General features: G+C 47.0%; 1 protein-coding gene and 1 non-coding gene across 4 annotated transcripts in view; one reads left to right on the forward strand and one right to left on the reverse strand.

The window, feature by feature from the left end:
* Nucleotides 1-2,159: 2,159 nt before the first annotated feature.
* The window catches only part of LOC100091267 (interferon-induced very large GTPase 1-like), a 34,815-nt gene continuing 11,271 nt past the window's right edge, over nt 2,160-25,703 (reverse strand). For all 3 annotated transcript variants that reach the window (XM_029057828.1, XM_029057826.1, XM_029057827.1), the window contains exons 4-6: nt 24,178-24,291; nt 13,326-13,424; nt 2,160-8,263 (exon numbers count right to left, since the gene is read on the reverse strand). In XM_029057828.1, coding sequence (XP_028913661.1) covers nt 2,289-8,263; nt 13,326-13,424; nt 24,178-24,291 — 6,188 coding nt within the window. In that variant the 3' untranslated portion in view covers nt 2,160-2,288. The remainder of the gene's footprint in view (nt 8,264-13,325; nt 13,425-24,177; nt 24,292-25,703) is intronic.
* On the forward strand, nt 13,764-13,901 carry LOC114809597. Its single transcript, XR_003757372.1, has one exon. It is a non-coding gene; the product is annotated as a small nucleolar RNA SNORA7 (small nucleolar RNA).

Genomic DNA, 25,703 nt, shown 5'->3' on the forward strand with positions numbered 1-25,703 from the left:
TGTTGCTTCAGGCTCACACCTCTGAATTGCCCTTCTTTGTGTCCTCACTCTCCAGGATCACACTCAAGAAGATCATCTTATTTTATTTTTCTTTTCTTTAATTTTCCTTTCTTTTCTCTTCTTTTCCTTTTCTTATTTTTTTTCTCATTTTCCTTTCTCTTATTTTCTTTTTCTTCCTCCCTTCCTCCCTCTTTCCTTCTTACTTTTCCTTTCTTTCCTTCCTTCTTTCCCTCCTTCTTCCCTTCCTCCCTCTTTCCTTCTTTGTTTCTTTCTTTCATTCTTTCTTCCTTTCTCTCTCTCTCCCCCTCTCAAATAATGACTCTCTAGTGCCCCCAGTTCTTCCTTTTCATTCATTCATTCATTCATTCATTCAATAGTATTTATAGCATTTAGTATTGTGTGCAAAGCACTATGCTAAGTACTTGGTAAAGTACAATACAACTGTGACATTCCTGCCCACAACAAGCGTGGATTTGACTGAGTCCAAGTGTCAGCATCAGTGTCAGTGTCAGGAGGAATTTCTCCTTGCCACTCCCCAACTTTGTGGGACTAAGTTGATTGACCACCTTGCAAGAGTGTTGGTTGATCTTTGGAAACCTCTGGATATGCATCAGATACTTTGGACCAATTAGTATCCAGCACAAGAATTCATTCATTCATTCATTCAATAGTATTTATCGAGTGCTTACTATGTGCAGAGCACTGTACTAAGCACTTGGAATGTACATATCGGCAACAGATAGAGACAATCCCTGCCCATTGATGGGCTTACAGTCTAATCGGGGGAGACAGACAGACAAAAACAATAGCAATAAATAGAATCAAGGGGATGTACATCTCATTAACAAAATAAATAAGGTAATAAAAATATATACAAATGAGTGGACCAGCACAGTGCTGAGGGGAGGGGAAGGTGGGGGGAGGAGCAGAGGGAAAGGGTGGGGAAAAGGGAGCTTAGCTGAAGGGAGGTGAAGGAGGGGTAGAGAGGCAGCAGAGGGAGCAGAGGGAAAAGGAGAAGCTCAGTCTGGGAAGGCTTCTTGGAGGAGGTGAGCTCTCAGTAGGGCTATGAAAAGGGGAAGAGAATTAGTTTGGTGGAGGTGAGGAGGGAGGGCAATCCAGGACAGCGGGAGGACGTGGCCCAGGGATCGACGGCGGGATAGGCGAGAATGGGGGACAGTAAGGAGGTGGGTGGCAGAGGAGTGGAGCCTATGGGCTAGGAAGGGAGGTGTGTGTGTGTGTGTGTGTGTGTGTGTGTGTGTGAGTGAGTGTATCTGTGGGCAGAGGTAAGGTGAAATGGGCATGGAGAGCGGGAAGAGAAGGGAAGGGAAAATACATGTTCATTGGGAACAGACATTGATACCAGGTCTCCTGGGGAGCAGGAGTTTGTCCCACCTTGTTCTCCTCTAATTCAACTTTCTCTTCTGCCTCACAACTTTTCTATTCCTTCCTCCTTGACTCCCATTCCCACATCCCCACCAACTTTCCCAGGCCTTCAGTATCCTCCCAAGTCCCCCAAAGTCCCTATTGCCTCCCTCCCTAGTCCCTAATTATTTAAATAGTATCCATCTTCCCAAAGTCTCCCCACTAATTTCTCACCCCTCCTCATTTTTCTCCTCCTATGCAGATGTTTCTCAAAAGGAAATCTCCCACCTGTTCTCTAAATCCATACCCTTTACCTATATCTAAGATGGCATCCCCTCTCACCTCCTAAAGTGCCTCCTCCCACTCACCTACCCTCTTACCTTTCAACCTTAAATGGCTCCTTCCCATCTGCCTTCAAACATGGCCAAGTCTCTGCCATATTAGACTTTACTAAACAGTGTCAGGGTGGCTGGAAAGTGAGGTTAGGTGGGCGTCACTAGGCTGATATAAATATATATATATATATATGTATTGTAATTTGGGGTCCTTTAACCGCAGGCATGGAGAAACACTGGAAGGAGCAGGATGGGGTGGATCAGTTACCGGCAATTACACAGCAGTGAATGAGCACAAAAGGTGAAATGATGGGATCGGTGAAGGTGTCTGCTAATTCTCTTGTATGGTACTCTCCCAAGCACTTATTACAGTGTTCTGCACATAGTAAGCACTCAGTAAATATGACTGACTGATTAAATGATCCATCAGGACTGTTGCTGCCACAATATAGACAAACAACATGATTGTAAAGATTTTATTTGCTTCTTAATCGAACAAAATAGTGGAGTCTGTGTTCACTTCCAAATTATGTATCACTGATCCATTGAAATTTACATTTTCAGATATATAGATCTATTTCAATGTGGCAATTAGTACTGAAAAGTCTTGAGGTCTGATAGTTTTTTCAGGTCAGCAATCACTTCTTCCTTGTGAATTTTTCTCCACATGTGAGGGATTTCTCCTTTGTCCCTGAATCTTTTATTATACTTCTCTTCCAACTGGTCCTTGAAGTGGCACAGAAACCATTTCCAGTAGGGTTTGTCATCCATGTCTGGAGTGATACTCCATGTGGCGTACTCCCCTCCCGCCAGGCGATATGTCTTGTATGGGAAGCTTCGGCCATCACTAAGCATAAAGTAATTATCACTTGCTACTGCAGAGGTACAAAAATCTATTGAGAAATTACCTGTTTTATGCCAACTCCAACCATTCACTGCCTCGGAGCGATGGAAGGGGACGCTGTGGTCCCCATTATGATCAGCAACTGTGTTGGTACAGATCGCCAAGCAGAAGGGACATTGTTTCCAACAGCCGGAGAGCTGGTCAGAAAGCATCTTCTGGATCTTAGGGGCCACTTCTGCCATAACTGTGCCAGCCCAGTCTACATCACTGGTCTGCAGGGTGGGAGACCGGGGCCCTTCCACAGCTCTGATCACTGCCTCTTTGAGAAATTCGATGTCCTTGATTTCCTGATGCTCAATGCTTTTCAGGTCTCCTCTACGTAGGGTTAAGCGATGCCCAAGGCGTTGACAAAATTCATCCAGCCACATGGACACAGACCCATTCCCGGTTTTGGTTGCAATGGTTGATTCATGAATAGCTGTAAGAATGTCTGCCTTGAAACTCTCAGAACTGCATCTTACAAAATGCTTTAGCTTTTCCCATTCCTGGATTGAGCAATAATTCTCAACCTGTTTCTTTATATAGCTTTTAAAATAGTCCCTGGGAGAGTGAATGTACTGACAGTAACTATCAAAGCTTTCGTCTTCCGCCAGTGAGATCAGAATGTATCTCTCCAGGTTAGATCTGTTACCGTTGAAGGCCGGAGCGTTAGACCTGATGTCATCAGCGAGATCGATGGCTGCTTTGTCCCAGACTGTACTAAGCAAAGCAGAAGATACTTTATCCCACAAGAAATCAGCAACATCTCTGATGGAGATGGCTCCTTGGCAGGAAATCTTAAAACTCATGAAGAAATCCTCTTTTTTACTTTCTAGGTAGTTGACCGGATGATTTGCTGTAGTGAATGCCTGGTGCATATTCTTGAATCTCTTTTTTGCATTATGGCACAGTTGCAGGGACAAGTCTTGTTTGTACTTGTTTGTAAAAGTATATCTTTCATTACTATTTGCAGACTCTACATTTGTGTCTATTGTTCTCAATATTTCATGGAAGTAACTGGAACTGTAGCCTGCTCTCAGCTTCTCTTTGATATCAATGATCTCATTAACAGCTTCCTCAATTTGCTGTGTAGTTTGATTGATATTCATTTTATCAAACTCCTCTAATTTATGGCCTAAAACATAATATTTTTTATTTGTTTTTACATACTTGGAAAACTTCATAGAAAATGTTTCCTGGCTGGAAATACTACGGATTTTGTCCACAATATTGTGCTCCTGTTTAAAGTAGTTACAGAGGATGTTTTCCAAATCCAAGTCAATTTTGGGATCTGTGACAGGAGGGTGATTTGAGGACAATTTTGTCACCCACTTTGCCCAGAGGTCATCAAACTTCCCTCTCAGTTCCTCCTCATGGAATTCTTTATCTTGTAATGATAGAGCAAGCGCTCTGCTCTGGTCCAGCAACTCATTCTCATAATCTGAATTTTTCTTGTCCAATTCACTCTGACTCATTTTAAAGGTAATGAGCTCTTCAGTTTTTCTTTTTGTTTCTGAGACTAGTGTCTCTTTAAGCATCTGCAGTTTATTTCCAAAATTTGCTTTCCACTGAATTAATATTTCACAATCTTCATCTTCATTGAAATACTTTTCAAGATCTTGCTGGATAGCCACGTATTTTTCTGACACTGAATTCTCGCAATGACATGCACTGAGGACTTTTAAGTTTCCATTCTGAATCTGGTTGTTCAGGTCATTCTGCAAAGTCAGTATATGACTCCTCAACTGCCAGGTCCAGCTGTTATACTTCGCCTCCAGCTTGCTCATGGCCACAATCTCCCGAGTGTTCCTGAAGCTGAAAATGAAGTTCTCATTTACCAAGGCTCTCCACAGATCCTGGATGCGGTCCTTCAAGGCTGACAGCCGCAAGATGCGGCCTTGAGATTCTCCTTTCGCCACCGTAAGAATCCAGCTTTTCAGATCCTGAATGTTGTGGCTGTAACTGGGGTTGGGTGGGGCCATGGGGGGATTCCCCTCCCACAGGTGAGCAAAATAATGTACGTGGGTGTTCACGTCAAACCGGATCACATCACTGAACTGGGTGATGTCAGGGATCTGTTCTTGCTCTGCGGCAGCTGCCGCCATTTCATCCAGTCTCTGCTGCAACCTCCTGCGTCCTTCCTTATTCTGATCTTTGGCCATGATCTCCCCCACATTCTGATGCACAAACACACAGCTGGGGGAAAGTCTCACTAAGTTCATTCTCAGGAAGGCCTGAACCACGATCTCTAAGATATCCTGCATTTCAGAAGGATTCTCTCCAAAAATGTTGATTATAGTCAGGTTACCGAGGCCGATGACAAAGGTTGCCAGCTCGTTGTCACGATTCAGTGATTTATTGGCAAGCTCTGGGGCCCGGAGTCCTTCGGTGTCCACAATGAGTACATAGTCAAAGCCCACTTCTTCCAAGAATGTCTCCTCCACCTTGAGGAGTTGCATATAGGCTCCCCGGGTGCATCTCCCTGCACTGACAGTGAACTGCAGACCAAACATGGTGTTCAGCAGTGTGGACTTCCTGCTGCTCTGGAGACCCAGGACAGAAAGCACAAATAGCTTCCTGTCTCCCAAGGTCTCAGTTAACCTGTCCAAAATAGCCGCCACCCATTTCAGGGGCACATAGGAAGCATCCCCATCCATGAGCTCCACAGGATACCCAGCAACCATCAGATCAGCGACAATCTGGGGAAGGGAAAACATCAGTGTGTCCTTTTCAGGTGAATGCCTATCCACAGCTTCATAAATCTGTCCAATCTCTCTCAGGAAGTGTTCAATCCCAATTTTAGAGTCATTTATCTCCTTGGACATGAATTCTAACTCACTTTGTAACTGCTTTACTGAGTCACTGGCTGCCTCTTTTTGCTTTTCTGTTAGTACTTGGGACCACAATCCATCATATTTCTGTTGAAGGGCATCCAGGTGACTCGCAGTCAGGTTCTCCAGAAAGACGCTCAGCCATTGCAAAAAGTACAGCTTGTTGTTTGTCCCTGATGGGGCCTGCAGAATATCAACCACAGATCTCATAGGAGGATTGAGGGAAAGTGCATTCTTGTACTGAATCCTCCGTATTTCCTGCTTTTCTGCCTCAATTTCACTCCGGTGTTGTTCAATGTTTTTGTTCCCTTTCACATGCAGATGACTGAGTTCCCTGTCCTTCTTACACCACTGGTGCCATAAGTCTCCTTGAAGGGGCAGGAACTCTTGCTTCACTGTTGATAATTTTTTTTTTGTCAGAAGATCTACCAGTTTCTGGGCCATTATTCTAGCTTTCTTGCATTCCTTCTGGTCCTCATCTATGAGGAACCCATGCCGATGAGCAATCTCAGCACAATTAACAGGACTGAGGAATTGTCCCTGGACCTCCAGGAGGTGTGTGATTGTGGCTCTCAGCTCCTCCATTAACTCCGCTTCGTTTCGGTTCTTGATCCCAATTCTCACTTTGAGGCCACAGTTACTACCCACGATCTTCTCTTTGTCGTCAAACAGGCAGATGACAGGTTTTGGGGACTGCAGAAACTCATGGATGATTTGCCTGTTCCCCTCATTTTGCTCAGAAGCCAGCAAGAGGATGATGGTGACAGAAGAGACTTCCTGCAGAAACCTGAGCTGGGCCTCATGCTCTTTGGCGTCTCCATGGAGGTTGGTGAAGGTGATGCAATTGTCAAAGCTGTCATCGTCCTTCCCCCCAGGACAATACCAAAAAATGTCCACCACGCCTCCCATCAGGAGAACATCTTTGCTGCTCCCCCTGCAGTGACGGTGGAAAAATATGTCACGTTTCTGATTAACAAGCAGTGAGTTTAGGATCTGAGACTTAGATGAGAAGAAGGAATTTCCGACCCTCAGGAAAGACACGATCGGGGTGGCTGTTTCACAGATCAGTTTGCCATTATAATTTTTCATCCTCTTCTCCTCTCCTAATGTCTCCATCTGTCGCCAGCTCTTCTTGACTTGGCGCAGAGACCAGAGAGGGAATTCAATTTGGGAAGAAAAAGGTTTGGGCACCAAAAATGGAAGAGCAAATTGACAAATGGAAAGTTTGGTTGAAATATATTGTCGTGTGAAGTCATCTGCGCAGTGGAAAATAGCCATCTGAACATCCATTGGATGAATATGTGTCTGAGTGATGTCAGAGGGAGCCAGGTGAGTCTCAGTGATGTTAAAAAAGTCACTGAGGAGGTCTGAGGAGTTACTTACATGCCCTGTGGGGCTCAGGGGCTCAATCATGGTCATTGTTGTCTTCCCATCATCCTCACAGACCAGATACCTCAGCCGATAGTCCAGCATCAGCAGCTTTTGCAGGAAATAAAATGGTAATTCCTCTTCAGTGTGGGGCTGACTGTCATGCACGGAGGTTTTGTAAATCAGGTGGAAATCTGCTCTGCCCATCTTCCTTGGATAGTACCGGTCCAGGCCCAACCTCTGGATCAGGTTCAGAAAGTCCTGATTGTCTATTCCTCCTTGCTCTCTAAAACTTCCCCTCTGCTCGCCTCTGGGTCTGCTGGGGGTAGGGTCATTCATCTGTTTCTCTTCCTGAGAGACACTTTCCCTTTTTTTTCTCCCCAAGTCATTCGGCAAAGAATGGACTGTGGCTTCACCATCTCCCATGATGAGAGAATTCAGGTTTCTCTCCAGAGATTTCCAATCAGAACCTGCTCTGGAAATGACACCATCAACCTCTGTGGACAGGGACTGTCCCAAGTGTTCCCTCATAAGACTCAAACGTTTCTCTTTCTGCTGGAGGGTCAGGGCTGTGGGCCCAGAAGTCACGGTCAGACCTGTAAGCACCAGGAAGGCCTGCGCCTTGGGCCCACACTGCCTTCTGAGAGCCAGGTGAGTCTCATGGGCTTTTGGCATTTCCTGTAACAAGAAGTTGATCTCTTCCCACCCTACAAGGTCCCCAAAGGTTTGGCTTTCTGCGACGTAGCCAGCTGCAGCTGCAATGGACAGGAACAGCAGCTCCATGTCTGATCGGCCTGTGGCTCTGAGTGTCTGCAGCAGGGAGCTGAGTGCAGATCCCACTGCAGCTGTGGCCTGTTTCTGAGCTTCCTCCATCAATGCAGGGGACACAGAGTCAAGGTCCATCCTGAGGACACTGTTCTGGATTTCCTTTAGGATCTGGATAAAGTCAGCAAACTCAGAAGGGTCGGTCCGTGGTTGTTGCATCTCCACTGGGTTGCAGACCCACTGTAGGAGCCAGGAAGCCTGGGGGAAGTTTGGCACGGAGTGGACGTGAGGGTCCAGGAGGAGGCGCAGGTGGGACCGAGTGAGTCTGGTGTCCTGGGGAGGGAGGTCCTTGCAAACGGTGGCTGTGTTCACCAGGAAATCCTGCACAGCCCGATCTGAGAGACAGATGTCAAACCAGGCATTGTCATTCTTCGTCTGCTCATTCAGGTTGTGCATGAAATCCACCAACTTTTTCAGCTGCTTCTCAGGATCAGTGACTTCCCAGGATTTCACATCTTCCAAGAAAACTGTGAGATCCCCCTCCTTGTTCAGGGTGGAGTCCTGGGGGGCCCGGAGGCTGGTTGCTCCATGAGACTCTCCCAGGACCAGCTGCCAGGGTTCTGCATCTGGTTCTCCGATGCTCAGCCTCCTTGCCAAATCTCTTTCGGTGGGGTCTCTGTCACAGGTATTAACAGGAAGTTCTGCGGGGGCAGCCATGGCTTAAAAAGGGGAAAGAAAAACTCAGTAGGCTGTGGTAGGGGACAGGTTTATGGGTGAGCTAGTAGTGGACGGGGAGGGTGTAGGGGTTTGCTGGACAGTGGTGATCCATCTAACCTTTTTCTGGGGAAGAGAGAGGGCCATGGAGGTTCTATGGATAGAGATGATCTTTTCTTTCTGGACTTAGGATGGACCATCACTTTCATTATACTCTAAGAGACTCAAGGGCAGGAACCATGTCTTTTACTTCTATTTTCTTCTCCTAAGGGACTAGTACATTGCTTTGCACGCAACACATGTTTAGTATGTGGAACAGAGACTGTGTCCAGCCTGATTAATTTGTACCGGCCCCTGTGCTTCAAACAGTGCTTGGCACATAGTAAGTGCTTAACAAGTATCATAATTTTTATTACAGTGCTTTGCACCCATGAAGTCCTGCTTCTCCTCAAGCATTTTACTTTGCAAACATCCACAAGATGGGGAGCATGGGAAAAGTTGAATTGTTCTTTTACTACCTGAGACCCCAGAGTCACAGTGAGACCAAATTGAAGGAGGAGAGATTTTGGTGCTTGTGACGCACATCTCAGTTCCTATAGTTGTCCACCTAGTCCCTTCTCCGATAATCTTCTCCACGTGGAAACACAACTCCTCCTACTTTGACCGGGATTGTACTAACACAGGAGTTCCTAGGGCAGGAGACCAGGAGCTCTGGGCTAAAGAAGCCTCTGAACACCCTATAATGTGGCCCCCACCTGTGCAAGCTGTCACTGACACTGCAGTCCCCAACCATGCCAGACACCATTGAATGGAGACCGACCTCTTTTCCCACTATCACTCCCTCTGCAGCAGAGGCCTCCTGCTCTGGCCTGTTGCTGGGGCAGTACGCAAGGGAACTCTGTAGCTGCAGACTTATTTAACCTGGCTAAGCAGACCTTGGCTTTAGTTGGGCAAGTTGTAAAGTCCTCCCCTCCCCTGTCCCCAAACCCTGGGCAGTGAGGGAGTGAACATGGGTGGAGCCATGTCAGCTACAGCTCCGATAAAGCCCCATCAGTTACCCTCAGCTCTCCAGGCCAGCCATTAGCATTCATGAATTTGAAGTTGGGTGATCTGTGAAGGTTAATGATGGGAGTGATGGGCAGAGGTCAGGTGGAGGGCACAAACGGTGGCCCATCAGTCTCTGCAAGGCTGGAAGAGTGGTGTGGGGAATGTAGCATGGAGATGAGGGAAGCCCCTTGCAGGGTGTGTGAATCAGTGAAGCTGGGGAGATGGTTCCAGACTCATATGCTGCATGATATAATGTCATCATGTGGGGACTTCCACAAAATCCATTAGCCCATGTGGGGAATTTCCTTTGTATGAATGGAAGAACAGTGGAGAGAAGGAAGAAGGAAAAGCTGAAGAGCTGGATCCTCTCCCACTCCATTTCCAGTCACCCCAACCTCTCTCCCAACTCAGGTCTCCTCCTTTATTTCCCTTCCCTCTGCCTCTTTCAAGTGGCAAAATGATCTCCCCTTCCCACTTTCCCTTTTGGACACAGTGATTCTGGGAGACAGAGTGCAGAGAGGTTGTCCCCTCAGTCAGGACCTCGTACAGTGCTTTACACATGTTAGGTTCTCTTCACTCATCAAGTCTTGCTTCTGCCTTGCAAGGTAGAAACAACCTTGCAAACAGCCCCAAGATGGGGAGCTTGGGAAATGCTGAAATGTTAGAGAAGGCTTAGAGCCTGTTGCCCCTGTACCTCTTTCCCTTAGGAGCTGCTTCATCAGAGTTTCTGGGGCAGGAAGGGAATGAGTCGAGAGGTTGCCTGTTGGCTGCACAGCTGTGCTTGGTAGTAGAGGGGGTCGGAGAAAAGAGTCTCTTTCTCTGGGTTGGGGGGGGCGGATGAAGGTGGGAAACAGGGAAGACTTAGCAAGTCACGTAACTTCTCTGGTGCTTCAGCTAACTCTTCTGTTAAATGGGGATTAAGACTGTGAGCCCCTTGAAGGTCAAGGATTATGTCCAAACTGATTACCTTGTATCTACCCCAGTGCTTAGAAGAGTGCTTGGCATATATTAAGCACTTAACAAATTACATTTTAAAAAAGGATATAGGCAGGAAGGAGCTGAATGAGGGAGCACAACACCTTTTAGTTCTCTCCCTCCACCAAGTGTTCTTCTTTGTCCTCTGACTGGAGACTGACTTAAGCAAACCTCCCCAGCTCCCCAAGGAGGAGGATGAGGAAACACTCACTGTGCTCTACCTGTAGTTTTCCCAAACAGAGATTAGGAGCGGGGTTAGGGTGAGTTGAGGGGTGAGAGCCTGTCCACCTCTTCCATCCTCCACCCCCTCCATTTTATCAGACAGATGGACCCCATTAACCCTCCTACTGATCACTGGTACCCCCAGTACTGAAGGATGGGGCTGCAGACCCTGATCCCCTCCCCCTCCCTGGGTCTGGGGGTTCCCATTGCCTCTGCTCCCGAGATCAGAAACCAGGTTGTGGGAGAGGGAGCTGTGTAGAGGAGCTTGTCTTCCCCTCAGAGGACCTGCTGCCGCTCTGGGCCTGCAGGGCTTCCTCCGGGGAGAGAGTTGAGGTGGGGTTTCTAGAGGCAGAGCAAGCCTGGGTTCCCCCATCTGTAGTAAGGATTTCAGCTCCTTCCCAAGATGGAGGAAAAGAGGTGTGATATCTCTCAGGTCCGCTGGGGCAATGAGAGGTGGATAGACTCACTGAGGCTTCTCCGGAATCCATCTAAACACAACAGAAGCCACATGGCCTACTGGATAGAACACAGGCCTGGGAGTCAGAAGGACCTGGGTTCTAATCCCAACTCTGTTACCTTTCTGCTGTGTGACCTTGGGCAAGTCATTTAACTTCTCCATGTTGGCTACATCATCTGTAAATTGGGAAATAAGATTGTGAGCCCAGTGTAGGACACGAACTGTGTCCAATTTAACTTGTATCTATGTGCCTGGCATATACTAAGCACTTAACATATCCCCTCTAAAACAACAAAAAAAAAACTGAAATGAGATGGATATGAGGGAAGGAGGGAAGGAATGTGGGTTGGAAGATGGGAAATCTTTCCTTCTGGATGGCCCCTTTCCCAGCTGGAACTCCGGTCTCCTCTCCACCCAGCATTCTCCTCTCCACCCAGCATCCAGAGTATCCATGCCTTGTCCCGACCCTCTATCTCCAGGGATCTGGTTCCAGACTCAAGCTCTGCTCTGTCCCTAATGTAGGCCTAGGGGATGGTGGGAGGAGGGGGGCTGGGAAGTTGGGGCATCCTAAGGGGATCAGGGACCAAACAGGAGACCTTAGTATCTTGTCCCCATTTCTCCCCTTCCCCCAGCCTGGCCTCACTGCTACCCAGTTCCTAGAGGTTTATGCTGAAGATGAGCTCTGCTGTTGGGGAAAGAGAAGGAAGACAAGAAGAAGGAAGAGGGGGAGGAGGAGGAGGAAGATGAGGACATCACCAAGATCTGCCTTTTCCTCTCCATCCAAGCTGCTACGTTGCTGGTACAAGCTCTCATAACATCCCGACTGGATTATTGCATCAGCCTCCTTTCTGATCTCCCATCCTTCTGTCTTTCCCCACTCCAGTCTATACTTCACTCCGCTGCCTGGATTATCTTTGTATAGAAATGCTCTGGGCATGTCTCTCTCCTCCTCAAAAATCTCCAGTGGTTGCCTATCTGCCTTCACATGAAGCAAAAACTTCTCATTCTTGGCTTCAAAGCTCTCCATCGCCTTGCCCCCTCCTACCTCACCTCCCTTCTCTCCTCTACAGCCCATCCCGTACACTCTGCTCCTCTGCCGCTAATCTCCTCACAGTGCCTCATTCTCGTCTGTCCCACCATCAACCCCTGGCCCACGTCCTACCACTGTCCTGGAAAACCCTCCCTCCTCACATCCTCCAAACTGACTCTCTTCCCCTCTTCAAAACCCTCCTGAGAGCTCACCTCCTCCAGGAGGCCTTCCCAGACTGAGCCCCCCTTTCCCTCTGTCCCTCCTCCCCTCCCCATTGCCCCTACTCCCTCCCTCTGCTCTACCTCCTTTCCCTCCCCTCAGCATTTGCATATATTTGCATATATTATTTATTACTCTATTTCATTAATGTGTATATATCTATGATTCTATTTATCTTGATGGTATTGATGCCTGACTACTGATTTATTTTGTTTTACTGTCTACCTCCCCCTTTTAGACTGTGAGCCTGTTGCTGGGCAGGGACTGTATCTGTTGCCCGAATTGTGCATTCCAAGTGCTTAGTCCAGTGCTCTGCACCCAGTAAGCGCTCAATAACTATGATTGAATGAATGAATGAATGGCAGGTGTAAGTGAACCCTGCCTGGTGCAAGGGGATTGGAGACGGGAGGTTATCCAAGGCCACTGAGGGACCTAAGGGGCAAGATGTCAGGTGTAGTAGAAATTGCAGTAGTAATAATAAGATTTTTGAGGTGCTTATTGTGTGAGGAGGAGTGCACTAAGCACTGGAAAAGAGTGCACGGGTGGGAATAAGGCATTATTCCCTCAAGGGATTCTTTGGTAAATGAATGGATGTAACGGGTGCTTTTCCTTAGCTCCATCGGACCCAGAAATTTACAGTTGTCTTCACGAAGCTGCAGAGCAAGGATTTCTGGAAGAAAAGGACATTCAACCGAAGGCTCTGATTGAGGAGTTGGCTTCTTCTCCAGCTAGGCGTCTTCCAGGAAAAGAGCAGTGCCTCCTTCTCTGCCGCACTCGGCCCCGGACCACCCACCATCTTTCCCCTCCTGGCCACGATCCTACCCGTGATGATCTGACCAGGGCTGGACCAGCTCCAGTCTGTGGGGCTGGGGAAGGATACGGGGGGACCCAGGGAGAAGCTACACGTCAACGTTTCTTTGTCTTCCCCCCAACCCCAAGGCTCTTCTTGTTAAGGTCTGTTCCATGTATCTGTTTCACTTTCCCTTCCCCTTCTGACTCCTTGACTCACAGCTATTCTCTCTCCACTCTTCCCAAGTCCCTCTGTCCCAACTTCCCCATCCCTGTGCACCGACAGCCCTCTCCGTCCCAGTCCCAAGCCCCTCTCAGTGTGCATTACCTTTTATTCTGTGCTGCTCCCACAAGAAGTAGTTCCTGCCAGTCAGGAGAGACAGCATCACGGAAGGAATCACTATCCAGGGAGACATTTGCTGGGAAACTGCATCGGAAACATCAGTCATAGGAGTCAGGAACCAGGGATGTCCCTCCCCCAGCCTGGCCACTGCCCAAATCAACCGTTTGATTAATGAAATTTATGGAGCATCTATTGTGCCAAAGCATTCTATTAAGCTCTTTAATTAATTAATGCAGCAGAAGTGAAGCACACATTCCCGGCCCTCAAGAAGCTTATAAGGTCTCAGAGGAGACAGAAAGACACATTTACAAATAGAGAAGAGTGAAGAACAATGATTTAATGAATACATATGGATGAAATAGGTGACTTTACAATTGAATCTACACCTACTGGATATGAGCGAACAAGTCCTAGGAGTGACTTCCCCTCTCAGGGTTGCACCTGGAGAGTTTCCACTACTCTACCAGTCTCAGCTATGGGAGAGAGAATCCAGCAGACACCTATCCATTCCATTCCTAGCTTGGGCAGTGGCTAGTGAGTGGAAGTCAATCTGCTACAAGTCAAAACTCACCCAGGCTGGGCAGCGGGGGCACGAGAGAGAGATGAGGGCAGAGACTCAGGTTTACTGCAGTGGTAAACCACTTCTGTATTTTTACTATGAAAACTCTATGAATACGCTACCAGAACAATTGCAAATGGAGAGCAGGGTGTTCTGGGAGAGATAATAATAATGATGATGATGGTATTTGTTAAGCGCTTACTATGTGCAAAGCAGTATTCTAAGCACTGGGAGGATTCAAGGTGATCAGGTTGTTTCATGTGGGGCTCAGTCTTAATCCCCATTTTACAGATGAGGTAACTGAGGCACAGAGAAGTGAAGTGACTTGCCCAAAGTCACACAGCTGACGAGTGGTGGAGCTGGGATTAGAATCCATGACCTCCGACCTCCAGGCTCTTTCCAGTGAGCCACACTGCTTCTCTAATTTTGTGTCCGTGGTGTCACTATGGGTCAGAACTCCATGGCGTAAGACAAGAAAAGACAAGGAGTGACTATTTGGCTGATATGCTAGCTGTCCTAATCCGGTTTTGGTAATAATTAGTAGTATTTACTGAGAACCTCCTTGGTGCAAAGCATTCTTAGTGTTTGTCAAGGGTTGAAAAGCAAGTTACCCACTCCCTGTCCACAAGGAGCTTACTCTTAAATGGGGGAGACAGACATAAAAAGTATCTACAAACAGAAAAATCAAAATAAATAACTAAATAATAATAATGTTGGTATTTGTTGAGCGCTTACTTTGTGCCAGGATAAATACAAGGTTACTAGGTTGTCCCACTTGAGGCTCACAGGTCTGATACCCATTTTACAGATGAGGTAACTGAGGCACAGAGAAGTGAAGTGACTCGCCCAAAGTCACAAAGCTGCCAGGTGGTGGAGGTGGGATTAGAATCCACGACCTCTGACTCCCAAGCCCAGACTCTTTCGACTGAGCCACGCTACTATATGAGTCAATAACCATATAGTCATAAGTATTGAAAATGGGAGTAAGTCGTTGAGTGCTAGAGATGTCTGACAGATCCTGAATACTTAAGACCAAGACTCATCTGTATATATTCCTGCTTTAAATTGTGAAGCAGCGTGGTCTAATGGAAAATGCCCAGGTCTAAGGGCGAGGGGACCTGTTTTCCAATTCTGCCTCTGCCACGTACCTCCTGTGTGACCTTGGGCAAGTCATTTCACTTCCATGCACCTCCTATAAAATGGGGATTTACTACTTAGTCTCCTTGCTCCTTAAACTGTGAACCCTCTGTGGGGCAGGGATTGGGTCTGACCTGATTATTTTTTATCCAGTCCCATCTGTGCTGCCTTCCTCCTCAGACCTGCTGTCACTTCAGCGTTTCTGTGTGTACTCACAACCTCCCATAGCACTTTTGTCCCTATTTTACATATCCTAGCACTTAAGTACTACCTCATGTTCTTATCTCCTTTTCCTCTTCTTCCTCTCTGTAATTTCTTTTAATGTCTGACTGTCTCACTAGATTGTAAAAGCCTTGAAGACAGAAATTATGTCTACTTATTCTCCAGGCTGCTTGCCCACCCTGGCCTTTAAAAAAAAATGGTATTTGTTAAATGCTTACTATGTGTCAGGCACGTTCTAAGTGCTGAGGTAGATACAAGCTAATCAGATTGCACACAGTCTATGGTCCCACATGGGACGTGACAGGCGAGAACGGGAGACAGTGAGGAGGTTAGGAGCAGAGGAGCAGAGTGTGCAGGTTGGAGAAGAGAAGGGAGATGAGGTAGGAGGGGGCAAGGTGATTGAGAGACTTGAAGCCAAGAGTGAGGAGTTTTGTGGAGGTTGATAGGCAAAGGTAGGAGGGGGCAAGGTGATTGAGAGACTTGAAGCCAAGAGTGAGGAGTTTTGTGGAGGTTGATAGGCAACCACTGGAGGTTTTTAAGGAGGGGAGTGACTTGCCCAGAGCCTTTCTGCAGGAAGATGATCTGGGCAGCAGAGCGTAGTATAGACTGAAGCAGGAAGAGACAGGAGGATGGGAGATCAGAGAGGAGGCTGATGCAATAATCCAGTCGGGATATATTCATTCAATAGTATTTATTGAGTGCTTACTATGTGCAGAACACTGTACTAAGCGCTTGGAATGTACAAATCAGTAACAGATAGAGACAGTCCCTGCCCTTTGACGGGCTTACAGTCTAATTGGGGGAGACAGACAGACAAGAACAATAGCAATAAATAGAATCAAGGAGATGAACATCTCATTAAAACAATAGCAAATAAATAGAATCAAGGCAATGTACATTTAATTAACAAAATAAATAGGGTAATGAAAATATATACAGTTGAGCAGACGAGTACAGTGCTGAGGGGATGGGGCGGGAGAGAGAGAGGAGCAGAGGGAAATGGGGGGAAAAGAGGGTTTAGCTGCGGAGAGGTGAAGGGGGGCAGTAAAGGGAGAAGGGGAGCTCAGTCTGGGAAGGCCTCTTGGAGGAGGTGAACTGTAAGTAGGGTTTTGAAGAGGGTAAGAGAATTAGTTTGGTGGAGGTGAGGAGGGAGGGCATTCCAGGACCGCGGGGTCGATGGCGGGATAGGTGAGAACGGGGGACGGTGAGCAGCTGGGCAGCAGAGGAGCAGAGCTTGTGGGGTGGGCAGTGGAAAGAGAGAAGGGAGGAGAGGTAGGAAGGGGCAAGGTGATGGAGAGCCTTGAAGCCTAGATTGAGAAGTTTTTGTTTTGCGTGGAGGTTGATAGGCCATCACTGGAGGTTTTTAAGAAGGGGAGTGACATGCCCAGAGTGTTTCTGCAGGAAGATGAGCAGGGCAGCGGAGTAAAGAATAAACTGGAGCGGGGAGAGAGAGGAGGAAGGGAGATAAGAGAGCAGGCTGACACAGTAATCTAGCCAGGATATTACAAGAGCCCGTAACAGTAAGATAGCCATTTAGGTGGAGAGGAAAGGGCGGATCTTGGCTATAGTATAAAGTTGAGAGCGGCGGGTTTTGGTGACATATCGGATGTGTGGGATGAACGAGAGAGACAAGTCTAAGATGACACCAAGGTTACAGGCCTGAGGGAGGGGAAGGATGGTCGTACCGTCCACAGTGATAGAGAAGTCAGGGAGAGGACAGGGCTTGGGAGGGAAGATAAGGAGCTCAGTTTTGCTCATGTTGAGTTTTAGGTGGTGGGCAGACATCCAGGTAGAGACATCCTGGAGGCAGGAGGAGATACGAGCCTGAAGGAAGGGGAAGAGGACAGGGGCAGTTATGTAGATCTGGATGTCATCTGCATAGAGATGATAGTTGAAGCCGTGAGAGCGAATGAGTGCACCGAGGGAGTAAGTGTAGATGGAGAACAGAAGAGGGCCAAGAACTGACCCTTGGGGAACCCCAACAGTTAGAGAATGGGAGGGGGAGGAGAAGCCTGTGAAGGAGACCGAGAATGACCAGCCAGAGAGAAAAGAGGAGAATCAGGAGAGGATGGAGTCCGTGAAGCCAAGGTGAGATAAGGTGTGGAGGAGAAGGGGATGGTGGACAGTGTCAAAGGCAGCTGAGAGGTCAAGGAGGATTAGAATAGAGTAGGAGCCATTGGATTTGGCAAGAAGGAGGTCATGGGTGACCTTAGAGAGAGCAGTCTCGGTAGAGTGGAGGGGACGGAAGCCAGATTGGAGGGGGTCCAGGAGAGAATGGGAGTTAAGGAACTGTAAGCAGAGAGTGTAGACGACTCGTTCTAGGATCTTGGAAAGGAATGGCAGTAGGGAGATAGGGAGGTAACTGGAAGGGGAAATGGAGTCGAGAGAGGGTTTTTTTTAGGATGGGGGAGACATGGGCATGTTTGAAGGCAGAGGGGAAGAAGCCATTGGAGAGTGAGTGGTTAAAGATAGAAGTTAAGGAGGGGAGGAGGGCAGGGGCCATGGCTTTTACAAGATGAGTGGGAATGGAGTTCGAGGCACAGGTGGAGGGGGTGGCATTTGCGAGGAGGGAGGAGATCTCATCTGAGGATACTGCAGGGAAGGATGGGAAAGTAGGGGAGAGGGTTATGGGGGGGAGGCAAGAGGGGGAGGGGTGACTTTGGGGAGCTCGGACCCGATTGTGTTCATTTTTGTGACCAAGTAGGTGGCCAGATCTTTGGGGGTGTGGGGGGAGGGGGAGGAACAGGGGGCCTAAGGAGAGAGTTAAAGGTCTGGAATAATTGCCGGGGTGACGGGCATGGGTGTCGAAGAGGGAGGAGAAGAAGTTTTGCCTGGCAGAGGAAAGGGAAGAGTTAAGGCAGGAAAGGATAAGTTTAAAATGGATAAGGTCAGCTTGGTGCTTGGACCTTCGCCAGTAGCGCTCAGCAGCCCAAGCATAGGAGTGTAGGAGGTGGACAGAGGCAGTGACCCAGGGCTGTGGGTTAGTGGAGTGAGAGCGGCAGAGGGAAAGGAGGGCAAGAGAGTTGAGATGAGTAGAGAGGGTGGAGTTGAGCCCGGTGACCTGATCATCAAGAGTGGGAAGAGAGGACGGGGGGCAAGGTGGGGAGAGATGCTTTTGGAGAGATAGATGGGATCAAGAGAGCAGAGGTCTCTGCGAGGAGTAGCAATGAGAACTTGTACCTGCAACGTAGCAGTTTGGAAGGAGAGGAAAGGGCAGATCTTAGCAATGTCATGAAGATGAGACCGGCAGGTTGTGGTGACGGATTGGATGTGTGGGGTGAATGAGATAGCAGAGTCAGGATGACACCAAGGTTGTAGGCCTGTCAGACGGGAAGGATGGTAGTGCCATCCACAGTGACAGGAAAGTCAGGGATGGGACAGGGTTTGGAGGGAAGATAAGGAGCTCAGTCTTGGACATGTTGAGTTTTAGGTGTCAGGTGGACATCCAGGTGGAGATGTCCTGAAGGCAGGAGGAGATACGAGCCTGGAGGTAGAGAGAGAGAGAACAGGGGAGGAGTTGTAGATTTCGGTGTCATTTGCGTAGAGATGATAGTTGGAGCCATGGGAGTGAATGAGTTCTCCAAGGGAGAGAGTATAGATGAACAAAAGCGGGCTGAGAACTGACCGTTGAGGAAACCCTACAGTTCACCAACTTCACCAAGGGATTCATCTATTGATTACTATTCTCTAGCCTCTATGGCTGTGAGTTCTGGACTCTATATTGAGATGCACAGACACCATCCCACTTCCTTGAGCAGTTCCATCAGCATCAATGACAGGCTATTCTCAGCAACTAATGGTAGGGCAGGATCACAAACAATGAAGCCTAGACCAGGGATTGGTAGCAACAGTGTCTCCAGAGAAGGAAATGGAAACCGTGATCACTCCAATTCAGGGTCAAAAGCTGTGGTCCTTAAGGTCCTTGGACTTCACCACAATCCTCCACATCCCACTGTTCAATTACCCCCATCTCAGCCATTCTTTCCCCTGTTAGTCCCAACTCCTAAGGGTCAGCATTGCACCCCTTCATCTTACTCCATCCAATCTCTCCCCAACCTTCATGCCATCCTCTCCCCCATCCCCTGCACACAACCTGTGGATGTGGCCTAGTAGATAGAGCACATTCCTGGGAGCCAGAAGGACCTTAGTTCTAGTCCTGGCTCCACCACATATCTGTTGTATAACCTTGGGCAAGTCACTTAACTTCTCTATGCCCTAGTTACCTCATCTGTAAATGGGGAGTAAGACTGTGAGCCCCATATGGGACATGAACTGTGTCTAACTTGATTGGCTTGTATCTATCCCAGTACTTTGTATGGCATCTGGCACATAATAAGCACTTAACAAATATCTTGGGCAAAATCCCCTTGACCCTCAATCTGTTCCTGATCCAGGTGCTGCTCCTTTTTTTATGGTATTTGTTAAGCACTTACTATGTGTCATAAAATGTTCTAGCACTGGGGTAGATATAAGTTATTCAGTCTGGATACAGTCTCTTTTCCACTTATGGCTCACTTTTTAAGGAGGAGGGAGAACAGGCACTGAATCTCCATTTGCAGTTGAGGCAAGTGAAGCAAAGAGAAGTTAAACGACTTGCCCAAGGTCATACAGCAAGCAAATGGTGGAGCTGGGATTAGAACCCGGGTCCGTGCTTTATCCACTAAGCCAAATTGCTTCTCTTCACTGTCGCTGAAAACTGGATCTCCCCAGGCAACACTGTCTTTTCTGCTGCTCTCTCCAAAGAGGGTCTCATCTTGTCTTACTTCCTAAGCCTGTTGAGGAAAGACAAATTAACCTGCTCTCAACCTCCCAGTGATGATTTTGCATCATCCCACCCCCTCTAAATCCCTCTCTTTCTCTTCTTTTGAAACCTATGTTATCTGCCTCTGCTTGGACCGTGAGTCTCATGTGAGATATCATTGTCTACCCCAGTGTGTGGTTCAGTTTTTGACACATAGTAAGTATTTAACAAATAGTATTATCATTATTATTATTATCATTATTACTCTATGCCTCCCCTCTAGATGTAGTAAATGTGCTGAAATCTTTGTCTTGAAAAAGACACCCTTCTGATCACCTATTATGATATCCAGAGGAAAAAAAGAAGATGTGGTGTGGCCTAGTGGAAGGAGCCTGGGCCTGAAAGTCAGCAGCTCTGTCACTTGACTGCTGTGTGAACTTGAGCAAGTCATTTGGTTTCTCTGAGTCTCAATTTCTTCATTTGTAAATGGGGATTAAGTCCTACTTCCTCCTCCTACTTGGACTGTGGGTCCCATGTGGAACATGGACTGTGTCCCACCTGGTTGTCTCCTAACAGTTCCAGGGCTTTGGTACAGTGCCTGGCACAAAGTAAGCACTTCACCTTTTACTGGTTTGATAGTTTCCAGGGGACTGACGGTAGACATTGCGCTTCCTCTCTCCAGGCCCTTCCTCTGGGACTGGAGGAAGGTCACCATTAGGTCACAACATTAAATCAAGTATTGTTCTAGCTTCTCTTCTGATGTGTGGGAAATCCCTAAAGCCGAGGTTTTATTTATGGAAAATTCCAAGCAACAGGAACATCTCTCTCCAGCTGGAGGAGAAAGAAGAGATACCTGAGGAAGATGGACAGTTTCCAGTGGAAGCAGCCCAAATCCAGTTTGGGAACCAAGTCAGGGAAAATTTCCAACTTGAACAATTCACATAACTGATTCTGTAACCGGGAAACTTCTCTCAGAAGAGAAAAACAGCTCACCTTCAGAGATTTAAAATTCTGCAACCCCTTTTCACTAAGGAGGCACCTTGGCCTAATGGAGAGAGCAGGAGGTCAGGTTCTAATCCCAGCTCTGTTACTAGCTTGCTGGGTGACTTTGGACAAGTCACTTAATGTTTCTGAGCCTTTAATTTATTTCCTTCTCTGTAAAATGAGGATAGGATACCTGTCCTCTCTACCTCATAAATTATATTGAGAGCTCCATGGGGCTAGTAGTATTTGCTTGGATTTTTCTGTATGTTGTAAATTCATTATGGGCAGAGAATGTCTCTGCCAATTCTGTTGTACTGTGCTTTCCCAAGTGGTTGGTGCAGTGCTTTGCAAATGATAGGTGCTAGATAAGTACCACTGATAGATTGATTTATATTACTATCTCCCCCTCTAGACTGTAATGGGCAGGGAATGAGCCTGCTAATTCTGTGGTATTATATTCTCCCAAGAGCTGAGTATAGTGCTTGGCACAAAGTAAATGCTCAATAAATACCACTGAACTCTAAGCTCGTTGTGGGCAGGGAACAATCTATCAGTTCTGATTGAGTATGCTAGCCCAAGTTCTAGACACACTAAGTGCTCAGTAGGTACCGTTGATGGATTCTACTGATCGCCTGCATGGTCAACACTGTCTCTGCAAGAGGTCTGTCTCCTCCGTTGTAGTGGAAGCTCTTTGTGGACAGGGAACATGTCTCAGGGAGCATGACTACAGCCCTGTGCCTTGGTACCCGCTTCCAGTAGATCGTATTTGTTGAGCACTTGCCATGTGCAGAGCACTGTGCTGAGCACTTGGGAAAATGCAATAAAACAGAGTTCCGTAGACATGTTCCCTGCCTACAACAAATGGGGAAGTACTCAATTAGCAGTGCTCTGCATACAGTAAGAACACAATAACTATTATTGATTGATTAATTGATTAACACTATCCAAGTGGTGAGAGGTGAGAATGAGGCACAATCAGCCAGTTGACTCGAGATGAGCCAAAAATGAGAACTAGGTTTTAGGAGAGGAGCGAGGTTAGGTGGAGAAGATTTCTGATTGAATCTCCTAATGTCAGTGGCTAAGGTTTAATGGGCAACCATTAAAGTTTTTTGAGGCATGATAAGATGTGTGTAAAACTATGCTTTAGAAAAATTATCAAGGCAGCTAAGTGAAATATGAACTAGAGAAGGGAGAGAAAGGAGGTAGGGAGATCGAGGAAGCTGATGCAGTGGTAGAGACAAGATATGGTAAGTGCTTGAACCAACATGGTAGTTTGGGTGGAGAGGAAGAGGCAAATTCTGGTGATGTTGTAAATGATGTTCATCATCATCATCATTATCATAGTAACTATTGTTATGGTATTTGTTAAGGGCTTAATAAGTGCCAAGAACTGCTCTAAGCGCTGAGGTCGGACACAGTCCCTCTCCCACATAGGGCTCACAGTCTTAATCCCCACTTTACAGATGAGGTAACCAAGTGACTTGCCCAAATTCACACATCAGGTGCCGGGATTGAAACTCATGACCTTTCTGACTCCCGAGCTCGTGCTCTATCCATTAGGCCACACTACTTCTACACTGTCATAATCTAATGAGACATTTCTCCAGTTCAACGAATTAAGATCATTTTCAAAAGTTTTGAAGCAGTGCTTCAGGAACTGCTATATGTAGATTGTTGTGCTTCAGAGGCATATAAACAAAAAACAAATGCAAATATTTATGAATCACTTTGTGGAATCTTACTATTGCTCTATGGACATAATATGTGGGTAGGGAACATATCTGCCAACTCTGTTATACTGTATTCTCCAAAGAAAACACTTAGCATAGTCCTGTGCACAAAGTAAATGCTCAATAAATACCACTGATTGATTGATAATAAGCACCTAATAAATGCTTTTGACGAATATGATGAAACTCAGCACTCTGGTATGACAATGAGTCTGAAGAGAATGAAAGCTATGCACCAGGCTAAAACTAGGAAATCCTATAGGCCAACAAAAATTTTCACCAGCTACATAGAATTTAAAGCTGTTATTACATTCTACTACCTAGGCGATACACTCATTCATTCATTCATTCAATCACATTTATTGAGCACTTACTGTGTGCAAAGCACTGTACTAAGCGCTTGGGAGAGTACAATGCAACAATAAACAGACATATTCATTGTCCATAACAATCTTACAGTCTAGGGGAGAGGACAGACATTAATATAAATAATTACAGATATGTACAAAAGTGCAGTGGGTCTGGAAGGGAGGATAAAGTGAGCAAGTCAGGGTGACACAGAAGGGAGTGGGGGAAGGGGGCTTAGTCAGGGAAGGCCTCTTGGAGGGGTTGTGTCTTCAATAAGACACAAACTAATTGCCTTAGAGTAACTGTCTTTCAGACTTGAGGAGGGAGAACACTCCTGGCCAGAGGGAGGATATGGGCAAGAGGTCGGTTGCAAGATAGATGAGACTGAGGTACAGTGAGAAGGTTAGCATTAGAGGAGTGAAGTGTGCGGCCTGGGTTGTAGTAAGAGAGTAATGAAGTGAAGTAGGAGTGGGCAAGGTGACTGGTGCTTTAAAGCCAATGATAAGGTGGTTTTTTTCGATGCAAAAGTGGATGGGCAACCCCTGGATTTCTTGAGGAGTGGGGAAATATGTCCTGAATATTTTTGTAGAAAAATGAACCAGGCAGCAGAGTGAAGTATGGACTGGAGTGGTGAGAGGCAGGAGGCTGCAAGGTCAGCAAGGAGGCTGATACGGTAATAATAATAATAATAGTAATAATAATTCTGGTATTTGTTAAGCACTTACTCTGTGCCAGGTACTGTACTAGTAATTCAGGTGGGATAGGAAGACCCTCCTATCTGCTACCACGTGGTAGCAGTTAGGATGGAGATAAAGGGCATATTTTAGTGATGATGTGAAGGTGGGACTGACAGAATTTAGTGATGGATTGAGTATGTGTGTTGAATGAGAGAGAAGAGGCAAGGATAATGCCATGGCTTGTGAAACAGAAAGGATGTTAGTGATGTCTACAGTGATGGGAAAGTCGGGGGATGACAGGGCTCAACAAAGCTCAGATAGACAGTTAGAAAAGAATCAAAAACGTTATCATCCCTTGCAGCAGTCTGCAAAAGACAGACTCCATCGCTGGGCCTGAACTCATAGGAAGAGTAGAGCATAGTAGGAAATCCTTACTTACCTGCATCCCTCAAGGGCAGCAGGAAGGCCAGTCGGGGGGCAAAGATGCTTTCGATTATGGGGAGATTCCATCTAAAGTTGAGGCCTCGAGGGATCCAGACTGGCCTTCTGGGACCTGGGAGCAGGAGCAGGGAGGGTTAGGGAGCAGGGCTAGCCAGGGATTGGGAGCTGCTGCCTAGCTCCATTTGGGGAGGGATTATGTCTACCAATTTTGTTATATAGTAATCTCCCAAGCACTTAGTGTGATGATCTGCACTCAATAGGTTTTCAATAAATTGAAGTGGTTGATTTCCTGTTGTTGAGTGGATATTTCCGGCTAGGTGGATGGGGCAGAGGGAGCAGAAGACAGAGAGATATACTGTCAGACAGGCCTATCTCAGATAGAGTCAGTTGGATGGTTGCACAGACAAATCATAGTTGAATAGAACCATCGGGTATCGGCTTGGGCCTGAGCAATCTCTACCCTATTGAGGACTGGGGCAGTAGTCTGCTGGCTCACTGGCTCCCTACTTCCTGGCTCCCTGGCTATTTGTCCCCTTTTTACCTGGTTGATCTCGCCTATCTCTATGCCAGCCCCTCACTCCCCTCCTGACTCTGGCCTGGAACATTCTCCCTCTTCAAATCCTATAGATAATTACTCTCCCCCACCTTCAAAGCCTTATTGAAGGCACATCTCCCCCCTTCTAGACTTTGAGCCCATTGTTGGGTAGGTATTGTCTCTATCTGTTTCTGAATTATACTTTCCAAGCACTTAGTACAGGGCTCCGCACACAGTAAAGGCTCAGTAAATACGACTGAATGAATGAAGGCCTTCCAGGAGGTCTTCTCTGATTAAGCTCCCCCTTTCCTCTTCTCCCACTCCCTTCCACGTCCCTCTGACTTGCTTCCTTTGTTCTTCCCTGCTCCCAGCCCTACAGCATTTATGTACATGTCTGTAATTTATTTATATTAACAAATATTTTATTAATTTATTATATATTTTATATTTTGCATTTATCTGTATTAACTATATTAATGTCTCTCCTCCCCTCTAGACTCTAAACTCTGTTATGGGCAGGGAATGTGTCTGTTTATTGTTGTATTGCTCTCTCCCAAGTGCTTAGTAGGGTGCTTTGCGCATAGTAGGTGCTCAATAAATATGATTGAATTCATTAAATAATTTACTCTCTGTCTCTCTCTTCCCCTCCCCTCTATGCTGCCTTTCCCCCTCCCTGGGCCATGGCTGGTGTTTCACTTCTAGCTCTCTGGCTGTGACCAGGCAGGATTTGCTCTTGGGCCTCTGGTGGGACATTTTCTGGGATCTGTGAGTTTCTCCGAGAATTCCCATCCTCTCAGCTGATCAGGCAAGGGGTCCTGAAGCAACAGACCAGAAATGAGAGGCTTAGTTTATGGGTCTCTCCCCATAATGCCTAGGGAGCAGAGCCCTGGGGCAAAAGAGGAGGGAGAGGAGGGGATGGTAATGGTTTGGGTGTGTGGGGGGCAATGTGTCACTTCAGCCATTCCCCTAGCTGGGATAATCCACGGAGC

This window comes from Ornithorhynchus anatinus, chromosome 2 (genome assembly GCF_004115215.2).
Source record: "Ornithorhynchus anatinus isolate Pmale09 chromosome 2, mOrnAna1.pri.v4, whole genome shotgun sequence".
Lineage (NCBI taxonomy): Eukaryota > Metazoa > Chordata > Mammalia > Monotremata > Ornithorhynchidae > Ornithorhynchus > Ornithorhynchus anatinus.